This window comes from Acomys russatus, chromosome 11, assembly GCF_903995435.1.
Source record: "Acomys russatus chromosome 11, mAcoRus1.1, whole genome shotgun sequence".
Taxonomy (NCBI): Eukaryota; Metazoa; Chordata; class Mammalia; order Rodentia; family Muridae; genus Acomys; species Acomys russatus.
In genome coordinates, this window is record NC_067147.1 from 47,925,008 (window position 1) to 47,940,484 (window position 15,477).

The 15,477-nt window shown below is 45.7% G+C and overlaps 1 protein-coding gene across 1 annotated transcript in view; it reads right to left on the bottom strand.

The window, feature by feature from the left end:
- Nucleotides 1-15,477, bottom strand: part of Bicc1 (BicC family RNA binding protein 1) — a 220,032-nt gene that overhangs the window by 14,096 nt on the left and 190,459 nt on the right. The window contains exons 10-17 of the mRNA XM_051153203.1: nucleotides 11,685-11,871; nucleotides 9,753-9,914; nucleotides 8,804-9,000; nucleotides 8,523-8,655; nucleotides 7,767-7,923; nucleotides 5,757-5,922; nucleotides 3,038-3,077; nucleotides 1,968-2,122 (exon numbers count right to left, since the gene is read on the bottom strand). Coding sequence (XP_051009160.1) covers nucleotides 1,968-2,122; nucleotides 3,038-3,077; nucleotides 5,757-5,922; nucleotides 7,767-7,923; nucleotides 8,523-8,655; nucleotides 8,804-9,000; nucleotides 9,753-9,914; nucleotides 11,685-11,871 — 1,197 coding nt within the window. The remainder of the gene's footprint in view (nucleotides 1-1,967; nucleotides 2,123-3,037; nucleotides 3,078-5,756; nucleotides 5,923-7,766; nucleotides 7,924-8,522; nucleotides 8,656-8,803; nucleotides 9,001-9,752; nucleotides 9,915-11,684; nucleotides 11,872-15,477) is intronic.

A 15,477-nucleotide genomic window follows, 5' to 3' on the forward strand; every position in this document is an offset into this window, starting at 1 on the left:
AAGCCAGTCCACCTTTCTCAGCATTGAGAGAGGCAGATGACATGGACCTTCCCAATGCTCCAGCCTCATTGTCACTGCCTGTCCCCACTTTCAGCATGAGTGGACTGACTGACATCAGTCAGGGAAGTGGGACAGGCTAGCCCAGGCTAGCCAGAGCAACAAAGACACAGGGGAGGGGCCAGCTACTAGACAGAGGCCCTGTACATTTCCACCCTTGGAATGCTGTCTCTCTGACCATGGGTAAGAGCAGGAGTGGAGGGCATGTTAAGGTCCCATGCTTGTTTTGCCTAAAACTTCCTTAGTGTCTTAGTGCTAAACTTATAGCAGTGTTTCCTTGGAACATTGGCATCAACTGTGGCTCAAATCCAAAACACATTTCCCAAGCCATCTCTCCCTGTAAGTCGTGTGTGTGTGTGTGTGTGTGTGTGTGTGTGTGTGTGTGTGTTTATCTGTCTGTCTGTTGTTTGGTTTTTCTACAGACATAGTTACCCAGTGGAGCTGATAGCAGCTTCCTCCTATTACTAGGTACCCAACAATACGACTCAAAAGATAATGCAAGCTGAAGAGAATAATGCAGGCTCACCAAATCTACCCACAGAACAGGTGGGGTTTATCAGCCCCCACCAGCTCTGTACTGACCTCTGTATCTTGCATCATTTCCAACCTGCTATAATGTCAGGCTCCAGGCGGGGACCTGAAGGGCATTTCTGACATTAAATGTTTCATTTCAGAAACTACAGAATGGAAGTCAACAAGGCCACACTTTACTCTGCCAAAAGCAGAGGCAAGGGGGCTGGGAGTGGGGGGTGGGGGCGGACCACTGACTGCAGGGTACAGGGCCAAGTCTCAGCATTAGCTTAATTCTTCTGCTAACAAAATGCTATTCCCTGTCAGAGCTCCAGCGGCCTGAGGGGGAGTGGACACACCTACAGCCTGAAAGTGCTGCATAATGGTCCCTGTTTTGCTGAAGGTTACTTTAATCTTAAATATAGCCTGCCAGGTGGCTACTGTAGCCCTGACAATGGAATTCACGGGGGATTATTCAATGGTGCTTTCTTCTTCACTTGTTCAAGAGAGATAAAGAAAAATTTAAAACTATTTGCCTTTGCCTTGCATCCATCAACAATCTTATTACAAAGGAAATGGGGGGGGGGGGACTCCATCTACAAATGGTACTTCATACTAGATTGACAATTGTGAAGCCCTCAGCCAGCACATTTGCAGCCAGCAGGGCTGATGGAGCCGGATGGTGATTGGTTTAATCATTCTCATCCACCCAGATGCTGCAGTCTCCCAGAGCCTTTGTGTACAAGCTGGTTAGAGCCCCACCCCCCAGCCCCATACACATACACTCTCTAAGGCCAAAGTCTGACATTCTCAGATGAACAGGGTCTGCTCAGAGTCACGTGAAGCCTGGCCAGGAGGATGGAGTTCTGGGCCCTTCCTCCTCCTCCGCATGCAAAGGACAAGGCCAGACACCAGCCTCACATGGGGCTGCGTGGCCAACATCTGGGAAGCGTAAGAATATTGGAGCCATTGTTGGAGATGCTTCCTGCTGCGCTCCTGGCACATCTCAGCATACTGAGGTTAACTCAGATTTAGAAGTCTGTTTTTGTTAAATATTTGCCTTTTCCCCTGCGGTGGCTTGATAGTGGTACTCTTCGGACAAAGGGACTCTTTGTGAGCTTTTATGAAACACTGCAGCTGCCCTTTGCTTGGTCTTAGTCCCACTCTGTCATTTAGGATACGCTTCATCCAACAAAAATGTACTCCCAAATTTAAATTTTCATCCTATGTGTAGATTAACAGCTTAGAGAGGAGGAAAAAAAAAGTCTAATATGTAAGATTGCATCCATTTTACACAAGTCCACAAAGGCAGAAAGGGAGTCAAGCTGCTCTGTCCCTATGACCATCAAGAGCCAGGGACAGGAGGGAGCTGGCTATTCTTTTGGGAAAGGCTCACGCACCTCGTAGGCAGTTGTCATTGTGGGCTTATAGGACACATGGTTTGCTCTTCTCAGTTCCTTGATGGTTTCTGCCGGCATGGACTTCGAGAACCCCAGGCCGCTCCAGGTATTTGTAGGCGTTCTGACCTCAGTCACCACTGGCTTCTTTAGCATTGCTTTGGAAAAAAAAAAGAATATAAAACAGACTTGTAACAGCGTTGTCTGGTGCTTTGTATTTGATGGTCAACCATGTTGCTCCCTGAGGTCTGCTTGCTGTCTTTTAACGTATCCCAAGTATTGCTATGTAACCGTGCCTCCCTGACTGGCTAAATAAAAGGCCAATCCTGGGCAATGCAGAAGGAAGGGGCTGAGTGAAAGTTTGAGGGTTTTGGGGAAGGGAAGGATCTTGGGAAGAAGGAGGGTAGTTATCAGATGGGTTAAGGTGGAGAGGACACATGGCTGGATCGGTGTAGATGGAGGAAAGCAGCCAAGAATAAGCAAGTATTTATGGGATTATGGATGGGAGGTAGACCAGATAGCTATGACTAAAGCAGATGGCATGGAATAGAGGATGGGATATAGTGGACGGTAGTTTAGGGGGTTAATATCTGCCATGCCCCAGGTGAAATAAGGCCATTCTAAAATCTATCAGGTGTCTGTGTTTTTATTGATTGTGAAAGCAAGTTAGATGATACAGCCATAATAACTATAAGCCTACTAATAAACATTTATTAGGCCACGGTTTTAAAATAACAGCAACACAGACTCTTGGTGTGTATTTTATGAAATTCTTAAATACTGATTGTAAGCAGGGTTTCTTCAAAAAATAAAATAATTATAGCTCAATGTTATTTCTTAACATGAAATGTCGAAGAATAAAACATTTTATCCAATAAAGAGTAAACGTGGAAAAACTGTGGGGCCTCTTAATTATGCTCATGTATTCCACAAAATATGTTTTATTTCGACAGAATCTGTGCATTATGAACTCAAATATTTTGGGTCTCTTTTTATAAGCGTCCAGTTTTTCAAATCATCGGGAATGCTTGAAAACAAAGGCATTCTGAAGGATCTATGTAGAAAGCGCTTACCTTTGGTGGCTAACAGTTTCTTCTGCTCATAGTCAAATGCCTGAGAAGGAGACACAGAGAAGATGGCTTTGTAACCAGTTTCCCGAGCATCCTACCAATACTTGTGACTCTGACTGAAACATCAGCTAAGCTCTGCATCATGGTACCACAGATAATCAATGCAAGTGTGATTAGTTTAAGTGCTCCTTCACAACAAACTGAAATAATCTACTACTTTTATCTATCTAATTTGCAATCAGTGGCAAGAGTTAGGCTTTTTCCCTGTAAAATTACAGCAAATTCTCATTAAGAGTAGCTTCCACATCAAGGCTACTATGTGCAAATGTGGAGACGAGCCCAATAGTTGCACAAGCATCAAAGGAATATGCCACAAAAATGCCCTTAAGCATCCATTGTCTCTCCCCTCCTGTCTCCAAATCCTTCATGCAGGTAAACAAGATGCAAACTGGGATGACACCCAAGACAGCAGACGAAGTTATCAACCACAGTGGGAAAGCCTTGGCTTTCGAAGTTATATAACTGCAGTGACCTAGCTTTGGACGCTAACAATCCAATAAGATTAACCTCGAAACCCTGGTACTGCCGACAGGAGGACCACAGGTCCCTGCTAGTAACACTGAGCAGCTAACTACGCAGAAACCAGGATAGGCCTTTCTGAGGAAAGCTGTGCCTGCATGGCTACTTAGCAGATGCTGACCTATTCTCACCTCCCCAGGCTAAAGAACAGATAAGAATTAGTTTGAAGACCTGCCTCGAAGACCCAGAACCTACTAGGAAGAGCACTTTGGCCCTTCTCCCGCGGAGACTGTACCAACATTTATAAAGTTCCCAGGGAATTACAGACTGGGAAGGAACACTGGAGAGGGTGCAAGGAGCTAAGAATAATGTGGGGCCAGATGATAAACTGGCGGCCCAGCACTCGCGGTATCTCTAGGAATATGGCAGTACCTCCCAGAGCCTCGTTTTTAGATGACACGGTTTTATGACATGTTTTAGCAACTTAAAATTGCACTAGTTGTTAAAAATCAGATTTAATTCTCAAGGGCAAAGTGAGGGAAAAACTGAGGAACAACTTCTTAAAGAAAGTGCTGAGCTCTGTGAAGACTACGCAGCGTATCAGAACTCTTTTTGGTGCCTAAGCAACCGATAGTCTCTGGAGGACCAAGGAAGAGAGATGTGTGATAAGAGTGCTAGAGAGACTACTGCCGTAGGGCGGTAAAGAGATGAGCACTGTCTTCAGCCATAGGAAGAGGCAGGTCTTCAGTGTTTATCATGCCAAAGCTCACTAGTGACTCCCACGGATTTCCTGGTGGTTTTGGAGCCAGAGTTCCACTAATGGCATAAACACATCGGGTTAAAGAGTCACCAGTGAGAACGCTGTCACCCAGACTACAAGAAAGGACCGTGGAACTCGTTTACGGGGACTCAGACCTGATAGGGAAGAAGATGGCAGCCCTGAGATGGCACAAACCCACAGGGATCATAAAGGGATTTTGACATTAAAAAAAAAATACTAATGCATTCTCTCTACCTCAAGACTCATGAAAATGTTCAAGTGGAAAGGACTTAAAAAATAAAAAACAGGGCCCCAAAATGAGATGGCTCAGTAGTTAAGAATACTATCTGCTCTTCCAGAAGTCTTGAGTTCAATTCCCAGCAAACACATGATGGCTCACAAGCATCTATAATGTGATCTAATGCCCTCTTCTGGCCTGTGCATGTACACGCAGGCAGAGCACTGTATACATAATAATAAATAAATCTTTAAAAAAAAAAAAACAACAAAAAAAAAAACAACTCTTGGAGGCAGAGGCAGGCAAACTTCTGTGAGTTCGAGGCCAGCCTGGTCTACAAAGTACGTTCAGGACAGCCAAGGCTACACAGAGAAACCCTGTCTCAAAAAAAGAAAGAAAGAAACAAAGAAAGAAAGAGAAAGAAAAAACAGCCTGGAGGATTGAATTGTCCTTCACACTGGAGGTATCGCTTAGGTCCACAAACTAATTTAACATAGCAGGTTTGTATTTGTTTGTATGTGGGGTTTGTGAGTTTTTAGAGGCGGCAGGAATGAAAAGAGAGGATTCCTCACAAGGTAGATGCTCTTTCCCAGTAATGCTGGTGTAGAAAATAAGACGTTTATGTGTATGCTGTCCCTAAAAGCACTAAATCTTTGCCTCTCACACGTGATCTATAAGAAGAGCAGATGCTGAACCTCCTGCTTAGCAAGCTGCTCTGACTTGTGCTAGGAAAATGTGAGACGGCCGGGGCTGAAGCCATCCTGAACTCGCAAAGGCATGGCTATCACCAGTCTGCATTGTCTTCCACGGAACTCAAATTCCACACTTGCTCTTTTCATAACCATTTTTGAAACAGCACCAACTTCACTCTCTCTCTTTCCAAGACTACAGAAGACAATTAGATTTACTTATCCAAGAGAAACTCCATCTCTTACCAGTCTCCAAAGCACAAGGTAACCATGAAGCATCATTTGCTTGAGACACAGAAACACAAATCATCATTAAGAGTCACTGTTACTTAATCTAAATCCTGTTTTCCCTCTTATTGTTCACAGCAAAGCCAGTCCGTACTCCTGCTCATCTACTGGGGTTTTACACTGACTGGGGTCCAGGGGACAGACAGGCTGAGCTCTGCACACCTCATGAGTGCTCCCTGCTGTCTCCGTTCCCGGCCCAGCACCCTGCCCTTCGATGACTGCTATTACCTGCATGTGGACATATGGTGGCTGCGAGGCCAGGCGAGCCCTTTCCGAGTTCTGCTGGGCAGCCGCTGCCCTCTCAGCTGCACGCTCGCTCCCTGGAGCCTTCTTGTCAGCAAGGGGACTTTCTGTGGCACTCAGCTCAGGGTCTGAGAGCAATCTGTCAGTGCTGCTGTGAAAGAGAGTTGGGAATTCACTGCCCCACCTCACATACTGACACACCGCACGGTCCCCGTGCGCGTGCTCGTCGCCTGTGCTTCTGCTATCACCTGCTCCCGTGTGTCATCTCACTTGGTCCTCAGAGCCATGCCAGGATGCAGCAACACCGAGACAAAGGGACGCAAAGTCATCCCATCAGACCCACGAGAAAGGACCTTATCCAAGGTCATTGCTCTATGGTGACTCTGGGTCTCAAACTATAGCTTTAAATTGTTTTTGCAATATATAGGCACACACATTATAGGCAGCACACATGGTATTCTGCTTGTGGCGTTCAGGGAACAGATACACGAAAAGATTCCTGATGTCTGTACAGCAACCAGACACCAGGGATTTGTGCAAAATTTGAGCACAGCCTGAGTACGCCCGAAGGTAGACAGGAGGCAGATATGACACGTGTGAAGTGCATGAGATCTTGGTTAAGAGGAAATGTAGCAGGTAAACAAGAAACAGTCTCCAAAGCTTGCATAGGGAAATGAGCAGACTGTCACGTGATTCTTATAATGGGCAGTATGCCTGAGAGAGAGCCCATGATCCATCAAGATGCACCTCAAGTTAAAAAAACAACACAAAACAAAAAAGTCCTGGTATGTTCAATTACAACCAATCTCCTATTCAGTTCCTGGGTCAGAAGACAAGACACAAGCGGTATTAGCTTTGCCCTGACAGATGTTGACAGAGGTTCTTCTCGAGGGCATGTGAGCTGGAAATGAAGGTGTTTTTCATATTCACTAGTGCCGAGGCCAGGAAAGCAGCCACTCTGGGGGCGGGGGGGTGGCGGCTGGGGGTGAGGGGGGTGGCGCAGAGTGAAAGGGAAGGAGCCCAAGATCGAATCACTAGGACCATTTCCACAGTGCGACAGGATCGGTCCAGCTTTAGAGAGAGTCATTAGAGCTAAGCAAACGGAGAACGTGGCAAGGAGACAGTGCTGGAGACCGGAGGGCTCCACCTAGGTAGGAGAAAAGAAAAAGGTTCAGAGGTTTTGAAACCAAACAGAAGGCAGCAGGAAAGAGAGCAGGAAGTAGGGCGCTTCAGGGACATCCGCTGACAAAGAACGGCCTTCTGGGGAATTAGCACCCACAAGGACAGACAGGGAAAGCAGAGCCAGGTGGAATGAGTTCAGGGTTTAGGAAATAAAGCGGCTTTAGTAAGACATGGAGGAAGTAGGGATATACGCTTTAATCTTCGCATAAAGACACTCCTTAAGACAGCCAGGGAACTAAGAAGGCGGAGGAGGAAAGCAAGTAGTTGGGCAGATGGAAAACCCTTTCCCATCTAAGAGGACAATAAATAAATAAATAAATAAATACCAAAAAAAGGCGCAAAATAACATAAAATAACACAGATAACTACTGTACATGGAAGAGTTCTAGAAAATAAAACTCAAGGGCTGATCAAAGAGCTGAAAAGTCTGCACTGGAGAGAAAGCAGCTGCGGCTTAAGATGCCCCCTCGACACCAACGAAGGTGGGTTCCCTGCTGGAAAAGGTCTAATACAAAAGCCAGAGACTAAAAGTTGCCCCTAGTCATTGCTCAACAGCAGAAAGAATGTTTTCTAAGTTTCAGAGCCGCATGGCTTGTTTTAAGGACACGGACAGAAACCCAGCAACTAAGTCGAGGAAGATTACGAAGACGGGCAAGGGTGAAACTAGATGTTAGTCCTTCGGTTTTAAAAAGATAATTATGAAAAGGAACAGGAAGTCCCATGATGAACGCTAGCCTGACTTGAGTCTTGACTTCTAAGCACAAAACAAATTCTCCTTCTCTCATGTCCTTCCAGCAAGATGAGCACACATACTGTAGGTGGGAGTTCTTCGTGCCCTGCAGTAGTTCAACCGTCTGCCGCTTGGCACAGGACACCTTGGAGGGACCCAGCATCTGTTTCAAGTCACCAGCGTTCCCAGAGTGGGAAGGACTTCGAGGCATGCCCACTTCAACAAAGGCGTCATTGCAGCCTGGAGGGTTGGGAGGGGGCAGAGAAAAATATAAACATCACCTTATAGCTGCCACAGAGAAAAACAAAAAACCTGGCTCAGCTTCGTGGAGACCTAATTCTCCAGAATCCTCCAGTGAGCGCACACCACGGCAAGCTAAGGTTGTCTCCAGAACTCAAGCTCAAGGGGAAAAGGCCCTGGTGTTTCCTGAAGGCTGTTTGGAATAAGGGCTAGGCCCAGGTTTTTACACATGCTAGGTGCAAGCTCTTCTAATGAACACCACTAATGCCACTCAAATTTCTTCAAGGTTGTTGGCTGATGAATTTAACATGCAAATCATTACTGAGTTGATGTCTTCCTATCACATGTTAATGGAACAATGGTATTTCCATGGAAGGCGCCTTTCAGTTCTCTTTTTACCATGATCTTTGGAAACGGCATGCAAGACACTGAGTCTGCATAGCTAGGGTAGGCAGAGTCAGCACTGGAGAGTGGAGACCAACTTGGGATCTCTACAAGTGTCATCCCCCCCACCTCCCAGCCCCTCCCCTCCCCCCCTGCCACCTCCCCTCCCCCCCGGTCCTCCCCTCCCCCCCCCCACCTCCCTGCCCACGCCTTGCCTTCCACAGAGCTTGACTTAGGAGAAGCTTGTTCTGACACAGCTGCCTGCATGGATGGATCACTGTGATTCGCATTCAGCACTTTTTCCCCAAGCGATGAAGTGGGCAGTGTACCGTACTTCATGTTTGGAGGCTGAAATCAGAAACAAAATGAAAAAATACAATGGAGAAAGAATGCCAGCCAACACCAAAAAAGGGTTTCAAGTAGCTTCTCTCTGGCCATAAGCACAGACGCCCACCCACCACCCACCCCACCCCGATCCGATACGCGCAGGTGTTACCTGCACGTGTCCGTTTATAGAAGCAGAGATGGTTTTGCCTTCTGTCTGCAGGCTGTTGATATGGACATCAACAGGCGTCAAGCCAGGAGGGGGAGACGGGGCTGTGTGGCCGTAAGTGGGCACTCCAGACAACAAGATGTTGGTTAATGTAGCCTGGGCTGTAGATGGAATCATAAGGTGTGGTATAGCTGAGAAACCTGTTGTCACAAAGACAGGTGTTAGACAGGGGACAACCTACAGGCAACTGTCCCGTTTGAGAACAATAGAAACTTTCCCTCCTGTGAACTCAAAATAGTTTAACATCTCCATAAATAGATTTAACGTTACTATGAAAATTACCAACGGAGATTTGTGAGATAGCCTCTGGTGAGTGGGTAGGGGGCCCTTGCTTCCATGTCTCTTGACCTGATATCCGGGACCCATATGTTAGAGAACTGAACTGCTGCAAGTTGTCCTTTGACTTCCATATGTGTGCCTTGGCATGTGCAAACACACACACACACACACACACACACACATGCCCACAAAAATAAATAGTTTTCTTTAAATAAAACTATGTTAAAATGAGGTAAGCACTTCTAACACTATTTGTTCCAGGCTCCCCCACAACATAGTTCATGGAAACAGTGAGGCTGAGGCTGACACTGACTAAGAAATTACTCCTCGAGCAGAGCTGTGTTCTTGTAACCATCATGTGCCTTGGCCATTGGTCCCTGAGCTGCTTTTTTCCTAACCTGTTTATCACCTGTGCAGATGATATGCCGTTTGCATGAAAAGCTCTTGGCTATTTCTTCATCTTAACTAATTGACACAGTGGGAGGTTTCCTCTGGGCTAGAAGGTGTTTTCTTTGAACAGCGATTTTCATGTGAAGAAATGGAACCCCTTGTAAATTCTACTGGCAGCGTCTATGAGTGCATGCCTCTTGGCTGTATTTAAGTGGACACTAACCTGTGGCACTTGCAGTGTTAGCCATTGAGGGTGCCCACAGTGTAGGGCTTGGGGTACCAGAACTTGAGCTTTGCAAAGGACTGGCTGAACTGTTGAGAGCGTTCAGGAGTGAGTTTGGGGTGGTTGAAGTGTTGAGGGACAAGGTGGTGGGCCCCAACAGACCTAGAAGGAAGGAAAGAAGGAAGGCAGGCCAAGTCAATATACACCTAAATTCAAGATTCTCAAATAGGGATGGTGCTCATATTGTCTTCTGAAATGAGCACCAATAAAACCTGACACTTTCTAATCTGTCAAATACGGGTGACGGGTTTTCTTTCAGAAACGTTATTTCAGATACACCTCTGTTCACAACTCCAACACAGGAATTTGCTCATCCTCAAACAGACAATAGATGCCATAAGAACGGGGAGGCAGATGTGTTCAAACTAGCACAGCAGCCAGGCGCACTGATTACTTCTAGACACAGGTCAGCTGACAGGCTAGAGCAGAGAGACAAGTCTATGCTTGAGCCAAAGCTTTTTTATTTTTATTTTTTTCATTTTTCATTTTTCTAAGTGACTCATTTGGTATCAGCTTCCCAATAAACCGCTTCCCAGCGTTCACACCTGGCAGGGCCGAGGAACACCTCTCCTGTGGTAGCCTGGCTGTCTGGTACTGAGTGGCTGCACGAACAGATGGTTCTGTGCATATCTGAACACGCACTTTAGGCTCCAATCCAATGACTAAAACTTGCCTAGGAAGCGCACTGGCTCTGATTTTTGTTTCAAGTATTCTGTGCCGGCTGTGACTAATGAGATTCTCCTTTGGGGATTTGGGACCTCTAGTGTAAAGGAAAGTGTTCACTGCTCTGTGTTTCTGGAAGTGCACATGCGTCAGCGGCACAGGAAACGGATGGCCAAGAAAACCTCTCCTCCGCTCAGGAACTATGCCTCTCCAACCACTTTCTCAACTAGAACATGAGGCTCCTTCTAAGTCAGTGGCTGCTCCCTTCCTAATGCCACAACCCTTTAGTACACTTCCTCGTGTGTGTGTGTGTGTGTGTGTGTGTGTGTGTGTGTGGGCGGGGGGGTAACCGTGTGGTTGAGGAAGAACCTACATTACGATAGTAGTTAGTGTTCAAGTATGGCGGTTTGAAGCCCAAACAAGTTATGTGTGCATTAATCGCTTCCTTCAGTGTTGGGGTTTGAGCCTAGGTCATGTGTGCAGTCTACCACTGAGTTGTGACACAGCTCACCACACTATATAGTCTAAAGGAAAAAGAAAGAATTCTGAAGATCGGCTGGCCTGCTGCATTCGCTTTTTATCTGAAGGCGTCTGGCAAACAAGCAGGACACTGGTGAGCCTGGCCTAAGGGTAACAGAGCACCTGGCCAGCTGTGAGGAAGATGGCAGCCCTAGATGAGGACACTGCCAGGACCAGCAAGGACTCACTCCGCTCTCCTGGCAACCGTGAATGGTGTGAGCCTAGCTGGCTTTCCTTAGTGGCCTTGGGCTCATCAGGCCTAGCCCCCGAGAGGGGAGGGTAGGGTCCAAGAACTATCCCCTCCCCTTCTCCAGCTGCCTTCCAGATATGCAATTACTTTTGAGGGGGGAGACAAACTGGATAATCTTTATTTCTAGGGAGGGAACAAACACATACATCACAGTCAGCCCGCCCCCCTTCAACCTCGATGGCATTCTTAATTTAGAAGAACAAACACAGCCACTGAAAAAAAAAAGCAGTCGGGCCGCGATGATTTCTGCGGCCAACATTAGGAAGAATCTGGGCAACCCAAACCCACGGAGCCTCTAACTACAAAGACATCAGACTGGATGAATCAGGCCTTGCTGCTCTTTGCCCCACCTTGGGGCTCAAGCGTTTAGACACAGCACAATGGTAGAAGGAAAGGGAACCAGATAAGCATTTCCCCAGTGGTAATAATAAACTTTATACCTAGTCCAGTGAGTCCAAGGCCTGCTGAAGCTAAGATATCCAGGCTGGGACATGCCAGGCCGGCAGGGCACGATGCTGGGGATAGACTGGTTGCTATGGAAACCCCACTGCTTTCAAGTCCGAGGAGACATTTCCTTGCTTCATACATATTTAAGGCATTTCGCTCAACACTTTTCACAATCACAGACTATGAAAAACACATAATGGGGGGGAAAAAAGGTGACACTGGGGTAGTATACAATAAATGGAGAGGGTAATGAAAATGCAAATGAGGAGCCCACAGGAGGGTGAATACCACCTTCAATCAGCCCTGGCTTCTGACACTCCTGCTAAAGCTGCAAAACATTAATTACCACCTACTGCGCCCCTGGTTTCAGTTCCCACCCAACCTTTTGGTGTGTGGATTCCTATCCAGAGGTGCTAAGAAATTTAGCAAATTCTTGGTGTCAAGGCCCAGCCCCCACTATGCACCCTCTGCTCCCTCCATCCCCCAATTACCTGCAGAAGCCAAATCAAACACATCACCACTCACAAATTGTATAGTAACAGTCACTTATTTTGACGTGTATGTTCTAATGGTTAGCTAACATACCTCCAGGTGCCAGCAACCCTCAGTGAGTCCACACCCATGGCAAATCTTGTGATATATACATATATATATATATAATATTTATATATAGTGTATCTAGTATGTCTGTATTTATGTGTATATAATATGTAGTATATATTGTCTGTAGTATATATTTTTACATATTGTGTATATCTAGTGTGTGTGTATATATGTATGTGTGTGAGTGTATCACCAACCCACATCTATGGCAAAACTCGTGACATATATAGTAGATGTATACACACACACACACACACGAAATTTCCTCGCTGCCTATATGTATATATTATATATACATAAAGAATTATATAATTTACTAAATTTCTAAGCATATGTGTATATATATATAGATAAATACATGTGTGTGTATACACATATGTGTGTGTATGTATGTTATTTAGAATCCAGCCACCCAGGCACGATGCGCTCCAGCCTGACATGTGCTCATTTGCTCCTGAGCTCTGTCTTTGTACGGACCATCCCTTCTATGAGCCTCACTCTGATGGTGGTTGTTAAGTTACTGAAGCAGGAGGCTTCATGGCGTCTAAAACCAATGGGCCTGTTCTCAAACTCTGGACTCACTCCATCTCGCTCCCCCAGAATCTGGGGTAGCTTTTCTTTTAAGGGTTTCCTCTGAAAGAAGGTTGTGTCCTCCAGTTAGACAGAACATATCACATTCACTCATGTAGAAATCATATGTGAGATAGACATGCATAAACCATTCTACACACAAGATGACATCTACGGTTTAGAGATTTTAAGATGGGATATAAGGCAGGTTTATCTGCCTTATTAAGTTAGGACTCTCTGACCTCAGAATCCAGGTAGTTGGAAAGGGAGACAAGACCATCTGCACATCCTTTTGTGGTTTCCACATGTGGATGTGGACACACACATGTGCACACATGCACGCACATCTCCACACACACACACACACACACATGCACTTGCGCTCACATATCCAACACACACACACTCACACCCATACATGCCCCCGTCCATGAACACATACCCCATACACACTCATCCACACCCACATGTGTGCACACACAAAAATGATTTGAATTAGAAAGAGATGGGAAGGGAGGAGGAGAGGAAACGGGAGAGAGAGAGAGAGAGGGAAGGAGAGGGAGAGAGGAGGAAGGGGAGGAAGAGAAGGAGAGAGAGGGAGGGAGAGAGAGGAGGAGGGGGGAGTAAGGGGAGAGAGGAGGGGGCAAGGGGGAAGGAGAGAGAGAAGGAGGGAGAGAGGAGGAGGAAGGGGGAGAGAGGGGATGAGGGACAGGGAGGGAAGAAGAGGGGAGGAGGGAGAGGAGCGAGGAGGAGAGAGAGAGAGAGAGGAGAGGAGGGAGAGGAGAGAGAGAGAGAGAGAGAGAGAGAGAGAGAGAGAGAGAGATACAGAGAGAGAGGTTTGAGAGATTGAAATTACTTTTTTACATGAGATGGCACCAAATGGGAACTCAGGACCTCACCTGGCCCCAAACCTAATCTGGCCTGGCTTGAATCTTGTGCTTGCTAGCCCCCTTGATAACAGACTTCCTTCTCCATGGCTGCCTGTTCTCAGGGCACTGTTACAGCAGCCCAGAGTAAGATGTTTATTGGTTTGTTTTCGCCCAATGATGTACTACAGTGCACTAAAGCAATGAGTCTCCGTTGCTGCAGTGTCAAACTGTGTAGTGTCAAATCATGTTCACTAGACTTTACAAAGCAATAAAAGCTAGGATTTTATTAAAAAAAAAAAAGTTAGGGAAAACGCAGCTGTTTGGAATTTTTCTTCAAAAACATTCCACAAACTTCAAAACTTCCCACATCTACAGTTTGTAAGTAATATCACAGTTAATAAATTTTAAGCTTGTAAAACTTTTAAGTTTTTAAACAACATTAAAAATGAGGTTAATACAGCATTTTCATAGTTAATACCTGGGACAAAGACGTGTTTGGTTTGTGACTTTTCTTAATATCCCCAAGATTATTTCTTAGTCATACTTTCCTTCCTACTGGTGAATTTGGGGTGTCTCCCAGCCCCCATGCCAGCGGATGCTTTGTGATTTAGAAAATATATGCATGTAAACACTGCCACCTAACATGTCATTCCAGTCTGGGAGTTTTCATTCTGTCATGCCCACTCAGCCCACACCTTAGCAGCACAATGGCTGCCAGCAACAGCCCGGGGGTGCGATCAGAGGGTCCCATGCTGTGCTGCAAAGGGGCAGCGTCAACTTTCACACTATCAATATATGAACTCCCTTCTCTCCTCGCCTTCTGATGGGTGCTTGATATCAGATTTCTCTCACTGTACATTTGCTGTCCATGTAACTACCAAATAGGATCGGACAGAGAAGGTGCTAAGAGCGCTTTCATTACTCAAGGCCTTTATTAAAGACAGGAATAGAACAGGAGAGTCTGCCAGTTCTGCTAGGCTAGCACAGTGGCTGGCATATAGCAAGTTCAGGAAATGTTCTATGAATTTATTTGAATATCTACACCCACAAACACATAACATGGAAGCAGCCTTTAGTTACTCACTAGCAACTCGGTAATGCCTGTAGTCAGCTGACTGCAATGTAGGAGATCTTCCGATAAACACACACCCAGGAGTGGTCTATGTCACACTGTGTGGTAGGGTCTACTCTGACTTTCTGATGGACTTCAGCATTGGTTTCCATAACTGGACTAGTTTACGTTCCCACCACCAGTGTGTGAGCGCTCCCTCCTGTCCACTTCCTCACCAGGATTTGCCCTTAGTCGTTTTCTGGTGGAATGCCGCTCTGACAGGGGTGAGATGGGATCTTCATGAAGCTTAAATTTGCATTCTTCCGGTGGCTAGTGAGGCTGGACATTTTTATGTTTGCTGGCCATTTCTACATAATTTTTTTTTTTTTAGAACAGTCTGTTCATTTCATTAGCCTATTTATTGGGTGGGTTGGTTGACTTCTTATTTAAATTACAAAGTAAGAAAAATAGACTTTTCTTTTGTGTATTTATAGGAAAATAATAGCTACTGAAAATGAACTCCAAAAAAAATTTTAAAAAACACAAACAAACAACAACAACAAAAAAAAGAAAACGATGGCAGATAAATGAAGGACACTGCTATAAATGCATACTGTCATTGCCATACATACATTAGCATGCTCATTAGAAATTAGTCCCATGTAAACGAACAACCAGAGATGCTTCCCTGGG